Source organism: Macadamia integrifolia, chromosome 12 (assembly GCF_013358625.1).
Source record: "Macadamia integrifolia cultivar HAES 741 chromosome 12, SCU_Mint_v3, whole genome shotgun sequence".
NCBI lineage: Eukaryota > Viridiplantae > Streptophyta > Magnoliopsida > Proteales > Proteaceae > Macadamia > Macadamia integrifolia.
The window spans coordinates 18,292,348-18,300,985 of record NC_056568.1 but is presented as its reverse complement, the minus strand read 5'-3'; the positions used below and the strand labels follow the sequence as shown (position 1 = coordinate 18,300,985).

The window sequence follows — 8,638 nt, the reverse complement described above, 5'->3', positions numbered from 1 at the left end:
TTTTTTTTTTTATTTTAATTTTTTTTATCATTGATCTTTGGACCTGTTATAATGATACTGAGTTCTTTAGACATCATGGATGACATGGATGGATGAATTTTTTTTTTTTTAATATATTTTGGACATGTCTTTTTTAATATGGTGTATTAAGTTTTAATTTGGAATTTATATTGGATGCTATATTTTGGATGATATATGCATGAATGTTTGATGTTGATGTAGTTTAGAACATTAGATACAGATATACAGGCAATAATCTCTCAAATTACATGAGTATATTGCCCTTTTTTTGGTTTCGTTTTTTTGAAAACTGCACGTTTAATACTCGTATCGTTCGTTTCCGTCCATTTGACGTTTCCTGTTTTTTTGACCCTTTTTTTTACCGTACCGTTCATCGTTTTTATTTGTTTAAAACTCGTTCCGTACGTCTCTGTTTTTTTTCCGTTCCCGTTTTAACTAACAATGGTCCCACGTATTATGACAGTAGAATTAAAAAAAAAAAGTTTCAACCATTGAATAAATACCTGACCGATTGGGATTGGTTATTAGTATCGATTTAGGAGTCAAATAGGAAAAAAATGTATTATTATTAATAATATTATTATTATTATTATTATTATTTTGAAAAAGAAAGAAAAATAAGAGGAAATGTGACTTATCTGAATCGATTCGAATTGGTATCGTATCAGTATCGGATACCGATAGCGATAACTAAATCTATAGCCCCAAGTGGCTATCCATAAAAGCAACAACCCTTGCAGTCCCAAGAATGGCCATGGTTGTAGCTACCACCACCAGTTGTGTAAGTTGGAACTCCCTTGACAAAATTGAAAACAATTACACCAACAATGGCAGAGGCAGAGGCAGATCCGAAGGAAGAAAATGAGAGTAGCTACCAGAGGTACAAAATCCTCATTTCAAGCCTTCCAAAAGACGAAGGTTGGGCATTTGAGAATTATTTCTGCCATTACCAAGGCTTCTGGTATCCAGACACATATTGCCCAGGAGTACTCGCAGTCCAAGACCACTTCAAGGCTCGCTCAAGCGACATTATCGTTGCAACCACCCCAAAATCAGGCACTACATGGATCAAAGCCCTTCTCTTCGCCGCTGTTAACCGCGGTATGTACCCACCCACCTACAATCATCATCCCTAGCTCTCCGAAAATCCCCAGCTCCTAGTGCCATTTCTAGAGAAAACGCTATACGATGGCGAAATCATCCCTGACCTTGAAATCCTTCCCTCTCCCAGGCTCTTTGGAACTCACATATCTTTCACATCACTGCCACAGAGCATGATCGATTCTAGTTCCCGGATTGTTTATCTTTACCGGAATCCAAAAGATGTGTTTGTTTCCATGTGGCATTTTAATAACAAGATCAGAGCCACGGTCTCAAAGCCACCTTTGAGTGCCATGGAAGCATTTGAGAGGTTCTGCAAGGGGGTTTCCCAATTTGGGCCTTTCTGGGATCATGTGTTGGTTTACTGGAGAGCTAGTCTGGAAAGGCCTCAACAAGTGTTGTTCATCAACTATGAAAAGTTACAAGCAGACCCAGGTGGTGTTTTGAAAAGAGTAGCTCATTTTGTGGGATTCCCTTTCACGTCTGAGGAAGAAAAAGAGCAAGGATTGGTTGATAAGATCTTGAGGTTGTGCAGCTTTGAGAATTTGAGTAGTCTTGAGGTGAACAAGACTGGAAAAATCCCTGAGGGTCTTGGATATGGGGCTTTCTTTAGAAAAGGTAAGGTTGGGGACTGGGCAAACTATCTTACATCTGAGATGATTGAACGAATTGACCAGATCACAGAAGAGAAGTTCCATGGTCATGGCCTCAAGTTCTGATAAGTGTAAATTCTGAAGAGATGAAAATCTCCTTTTACATGGTTTGCAGTTTGTTTTCATTATTCTGACTGTTCCATATGTTGATTTCAAGTGTATTTATAGATTGTGGTTTTTAGCACTACAGCGTATAGCACTTTCCAAAGGTCAAGGAGACAATCAGATGATCTCCAGGCGTGTATTACGTACATTATTGAAGACTGCCTCCAACTATGCAATCAATTTAGTCATGTCTCTTTTGTTCATGTTTATAGGGAAAAGAATTCAGTAGCTAGCTGACTGTCTTGCATCTTTTGGTACATCATGTGCTAGCCTTTCAGTTCCCCATTGTTTCCTTGTAAATATCTCTCCTTGGGATCTTCAATCCGTTCATGTACATCGCTCTTTCTCTATTAATTCAAATATATATATATATATATATATGGCCCTATATTCAAGAAAAAAGGGATAAAAATCCTCTGCAATTCCGATCGCGTGCAATAACCCCCTGCAGACATTGACACGGGGACATTTCAGATTGAACGGCTCAGATTAACCCTCCAATGAAACAACCCAAAACTGTGGTTCTTCATCTTAAATCAAACCGAGTGGCTATTCAAACCAACCGGTTCATGTTTTAACTCAAAACCTAAGAGATTTCTATCCATTCCCTCTCTCTCTCTCTCTCTCTCTCTCTCTCTCTCTCTCTGCCCTAACTCGCACAACAGTTCTTTTTCTTCTTCTTCTTGTCCTCCTTGGCTGTTATGTTGTAACCCGGCAGTCACTGAGAGGGGGGGTGAATCAGTGAGTTCAATTCTGATACCTAAAAACCTGTCCGATGTCTGGCCAAGAAGAACCTGATATACCTGTCCCTGTTTGCACACAGTCGTATGCACACTCAGCCTCTCATAGGCACTTCCAAGTATGCACACCCATTCCACATTCCACGCACTTCAATATCAAATGCAAACAACAAGCACCCACAACACAGGGTTTTTACGAGGTTCGGCAATTTGCCTACATCCCCGGAGTAGTGCCTGTAAAGGCTTCGTACCTACTCAATACACTACTTTTGACTGCACCCACAGTCGGGAGCACCCACACCCAATTTTCTCAAGCCGAAGCTGAGATGGCACTCGTAGTGCCGATACAATGTGTAGCACCCACTACACGGGAGCACCCACTCCCGGTGCTTAGCACCCACTAAGCACACAATAAATAATACAATTAAATTGGGCTTATAACAATGCCCTATAGTGAAGCACTCATACATGCAAATTTCCCCCAAATAGACTACAACTATCACTTAGGCATTTTATCAAACATCTTGCCTACAATGATTTATAATAATGGAAATTTGGCAAAATTGAGGTTACCTTGGCAAGGAGTAACCGTCGGAGATGCAATAATGTCAATCTCCACTTGATGCGGACCACAACCACGTTGTCTCGGTACCGCCAATGCTTCAACCTCGGTTGGCACTTGGGTTTCTTGAAGCAACTCACAAGAACCAAATTCTAGGTTCTTCTTCTTTCTTTTCTCCTTGTCTTTACTTTCATGGAGCAACAATGGCATTCACATTCACATTCACACACACACAAAGAGAGGAAACAAAACTTCTTCTCTATTTCCCTCTTCTTCTCTTCTCTTCTCTTTTCTTTTCTTTTCTCTTGGCAACAACCAATATGACTTGCTACCTTGGTTTCCAGCAGCTTCCTAAGCCTCTAATGGTGGCTATGAATGAAGTGCAAGAGGATGGAAGTCTTTCATTCAAACCTTTAGCCTTCCACGAACTTCAACTCGTTTTTCCGACCACCTCAGCAAGCCCTCTGCCTGATTTCTTCCCTCTGATGTGTAGAGCTCGGAGAGATGAAGAATCCCCAACTTGAATCACTCAAATCCGACTTAAAATGAGGGAGATATGACCTTTTGAAGTTGGAGCAATGAGATAGCCTGAAATGGAATCTTCGTACGGGTGGCGTAGGCTACACCAGCGGCGCGCGCAACAGGGGCGAAATCTGACCGTAGATCTCATATAAGAGATCTTATAATCCAAACCGTCCGATTAAACCAACGGACAACAGATCCAAACCGTTAGATTTGAATCTCGATGACGTCATCATGACGTAAGCGCTGACATCGTCAGAAGTGTTGTCGATCTATGATTGGTTGCTTTTCCGGATTTTAAGGGAGCTTGTCTTCCACTCACAAAAGTGAAAATGCATATTGACCGTTGGATCCGAATCTTCCATGATGGCTTTAATCAGATTTCATGAGATCATTAAGATCGGAATCCTTTTTATACCTTCTGTACACGCGCGAAACACAATAACATACCTTGATATAGTGTAGCGCCAGTGCATCAGGAATTATGCATCTAACCAATAAAATCCCACGCGCAAGCATCTATCTCGTCCATATCACACCAAAATCTCAGCAGCCTTTGGATGGGCATCAAGCATACGTGGTCGAATCTTGGCCGTCCATTTCACTTCCCTTGACTCCTCTTTATTACAATCAAGCCCCTGCCTCCATATGTTTCAGTGCTTAAATACCCCTTGCAACTCAGACCTTCAAAATCTTTAAATTACACAAAAGCCCTTCGAATTTCAAAAACAAATTCCGAAAAACCCACCCAACACCGAGAGCAACTGATGGATTTTCGGTTTGGATTTTCGAACCGACTTTACGGAAATGCTTATAACTTTTTCATACGATATCCGATCGATATGAAACGAAGTGCGTTGGAATCGTAACTGGATGCTCTACGACTTGTCAGAAGACTCAATCATCTGAATCATCCATGTAAAAAGACCAAAATGCCCCTACACATTTCCAATGACGTATCTTTCTCATACGCAATCGGAATGCGATGAAATCAGAACCGTTGGAAAGATTGTATTTTTGTCGTATTGTTACATGTAGAACACTTCCTTTAAAAAAATCATCTTCAATGCCGAAACTGCCCTCGACTGCCATAAATGCCGTAACTTCTTCATACGGTATCGGAATGTGACGAAATCAAATGCACTGGACTAGGAAAATTACAATCTATCTTTTTCATGAAGAACCGATCTTCCAAAAATGTCATTTTCATTGCCAAAAATGCCCTCGATCGTAAATAGGCCAATTTTGCCAGTTTTGACCCAGAAACCCGCACCACCTATTAATGATGTATTAAACCACTCCATGCATACCAAGCTGCTCTGTTATCTCATCGGTGACACTGGATACTGCCATGTCATCATTTTTATCCACGTCACCCAAACTGGCCACGTCATCACCGCCACGTGGCCGAGTTGCCAACAAGGACAACCATAAAACAACAATCTCCCCCTTTGGAGTTGTTGGCAACCACCTCATCACTAATACACTCTAAAGCTCCGAATGAGTAACTCTCTCCCCCTTTGACAACAAGTACAAAGGGTGGAACCAATGGACTCCCCCTGAGTCCAATATGGGGGTAGCAACATCAAGCAACTTGCTCCCCCTCTCCCAATGCTACTAGTGTTTTGGAAGAATCACCACTCCCAGCTTCTGTCTGAGGAACTCAAACTGATCTTTGGGAAGCGGTTTAGTGAAGATATCAGCCACCTGCTCTGCTGTGGGAACAAACTCCATCCTTACTTCACCTTCCATCACCTTGTCTCTTAAGAAATGATACCGGATAGCAATGTGCTTCGTTCTAGAATGCATCACCGGGTTCTTGGAGATATTGATTGCACTAGTATTGTCACAATATAGTGGCACTGCCTGCTCAACCTCCACACTCAAATCCTTCAACATCTGCTTCATTCACAACACTTGTGTACAACAAGATGTAGCTGCAATGTATTCTGCCTCTGCAGTTGAAAGAGAGACTGACTCTTGCTTCTTACTATGCCATGCCACCAAGCTGCTCCCCAAATAGAATGCACCACCACTGGTGCTCTTCCTGTCATCTACACATCCGGCCCAATCTGCATCTGAAAAAGCTGACAAACTAAAGCTCTTAACTTTCGGATACCATAACCCAAACTCACTAGTCCCTTTCAGATATCTGAAAATTCTCTTCACTGCTGCCACATGTGTCTCTTTTGGTCCTGCTTGAAATCTGGCTACCATGCACACAGCTTGTAAGATGTCAGGCCTGCTAGCTGTCAGATATAATAGGCTACCAATCATTGACCTATACGAGGTGTGGTCAACTGATGGAGAGTCATCTTCCTTGCTCAACTTACACCCAGTCATCATAGGTGTACTAACTGGCTTGCAATCCTCTATGGTGAATCTCTTTAACATCTCCCTCACATATTTGGACTGAGATATGAAGATACCTTCTTTCTTTTGATTGATCTGCAAACCCAAGAAGAATGATAGTTCACCCAACATGGACATTTCAAACTCATCTTGCATCCTCATTGCAAAATCTTTTCACAACTCATCTTTGTGACCCCCAAAGATGATATCATCTACATACACAACCACCACAAGCTAACTGCTTTCTTCAGTTCTGATGTAGAGATTACTGTCCACTAAGCCTTTCTTGAAACCCAACTTGCACAAGTAAGAATCCAATCTGGAGTACCATGCCCTTGGAGCTTGTTTCAAACCATACAATGTCTTCTTTAATCTGCACACAAGAGTGGGGTCCTCGCTCAGCTGAAACCCATCAGGCTGCTCTATGTAAACCTCCTCTTCCAAGTTTCCATTTAGAAAAGCTGATTTGACATCCATCTGATAGACCTTGAACCCCTTGTACACTGACAAAGCCAAGAACATTCTGATAGCCTCAAGTCTTGCCACTGGAGCAAAAGTTTCCTCAAAATCAATGCCTTCCACTTGAGCATATCCTTTGCATACAAGTCTTGCTTTGTTCCTCACCACTTGACCATCTTCATTGAGTTTATTTCTGAAAACCCATTTAGTACCAATCACATTCTTGTCAACTGGCTTAGGGACTAGATCCCAAGTGTGATTCCTCTCTATCTGATCAAGTTCTTCATTCATGGCCTTCATCCAACTCTCATCATTGCTTGCCTCATCAACAGTTTTTGGTTCAATCTTCGAAAGAAGAGAGTATGTGTTGGTCTTCATTCTTCTAGTCTGAACACCTACAGTGGGGTCACCAATGATTAACTCATCTGTTTTCTGTTGATCAACTCTGTTGTGTCTCCTCTACTCATCTGAATCTACCTCATCCTGTTCAACATCAACCTCATCTTTGCTTTTGAGTCTACTATCAACCAGGTCATTCTCATCATCAAGATCTTCAAATTCTGGAAGTTCATTTCCTGAGCCTGAAGGAATATCCCTTTTTTCATCAACTGTGACATCAGCACTCTCTACAATTTTTCCAAGTCTGTTGTTATAGCATCTATAGGCCTTACTTGAAGTAGAATAACCTAAAAATATACCTTCATCAGCTCTATCATCAAACTTACCCAAATCTTGGGTTGTGTTCTTGATATAACACTTGCTACCAAAGACCTTGAAGTGTCTTGCTGTAGCCCTTCTTCCAAACCAGATTTCATATGGAGTCTTGCTTTCATGAGGTCTCAACATACATCTGTTATGGATGTACACTGCAGTTAGAACTGCCTCCTTCCAGAACTTTTTACCCATGTCATTCTCTGCCAACATTGTTCTAGCCATGTCTTGCACTGTTATATTCTTTCTCTCTGCAACACCATTCTGTTGGGGTGTTCTTGGAGCTGAAGTTTGTTTCCTGATACCATGCTCATAGCAGTATTCTTCAAAATCATCCCAACTGTACTCACCTCCTCTATCAGATCTCAGACACTTTATCTTCTTCCCTGTCTGATTCTCAACTTGCTTCTTAAAGATCTTAAATCTTTCTAAAGCCTCCGACTTATGTTTCAAGAACATCACCCACACCATTCTTGAATGATCATCAACAAACAACATGATGTATCTCTCTCCTGAGGTGCTAGGTGTCCTCATAGGACCACATAGGTCTGTGTGAATCAACTGCAATGGAGAACTGGAATAATACTCCTTAGACTTGTAGGAGATTCTGGTTTGCTTTCCCTTTTGACAAGATGCACATATAAGATTGGAGAGCTTCTTCAAATCAGGAACATCTCTCACTGCCTTCTTTGAAGAAATCTTGGCAAGGTTCTTGAAACCAATATGCCCAAGTCTTCTGTGCCACAACCATGTCTCCTCATCTATGCTGACCATACAAGAATCTTTCTCTAACTCTGTCAAGGTGTACAAATTCCCTGAAGTTCTCTGTCCAGTAGCTACAACCTTTCCACTACTTGATCTTCTTATCTCACACCCTTTACTAGTGAAAGTTACTTCATGCCCTTTGTCACAAATTTTACTGATGCTGAGAAGATTGTGTTTGAGTCCTTCAACATACAAGACATCAAGGGATTTCACCTTCCCATGGTTCAAACTTATGGACCCCTTCCCTGTAATTCTGGCACCATTGTTGTTGCCAAACTTCACAGATCCACCTTCAAAGTCATGTAATTGTTCAAACTTTCCTTATCTCCTGTCATGTGGCTTGAGCAACCACTATCAAGAATCCATGGATTAGAGTCTCCTTGAGCCTTAAAAGCTCTATGAATAACAAATGCTGCTGCATCTTCTTCATCTTCTACTCTATCTATCTTAATCCAAACTTTCTTGACAGATTTAGATTTCTTTGCTTTCTTCTGTCTTGAGAACTGTCTCTCCATCTCATCATCTTCTGTGTTTCTGAAAACTCTCTGCTTACCTCTGTTCTCCTGTCTTTGTAGGGGAAACACAGTTCTACAATTCCTTGCAATATGTCCAAGGTTGTTGCATCTGTAACATTCAACTGTTTCCTC

General features: G+C 41.2%; 1 protein-coding gene across 1 annotated transcript; it reads left to right on the top strand.

The window, feature by feature from the left end:
- Window positions 1-711: 711 nt before the first annotated feature.
- LOC122094767 (cytosolic sulfotransferase 6-like) lies at window positions 712-1,892 on the top strand. Its single transcript, XM_042665370.1, has 2 exons — window positions 712-1,156; window positions 1,295-1,892. Exons 1-2 carry the CDS (start codon window positions 849-851, stop codon window positions 1,839-1,841), a joined length of 855 nt encoding a protein of 284 aa, XP_042521304.1. The 5' UTR covers window positions 712-848; the 3' UTR covers window positions 1,842-1,892.
- The last annotated feature ends 6,746 nt before the right edge of the window (window positions 1,893-8,638 follow it).

Coding starts and splice junctions, on each gene's coding strand:
- LOC122094767 (XM_042665370.1), top strand. CDS start 849: ATGGCAGAGGCAGAGGCAGATCCGAAGGAAGAAAATGAGAGTAGCTAC. Junction 1,157..1,294: donor ACCTACAATCATCATCCCTA/GCTCTCCGAAAA, acceptor ACTGCCACAGAG/CATGATCGATTCTAGTTCCC.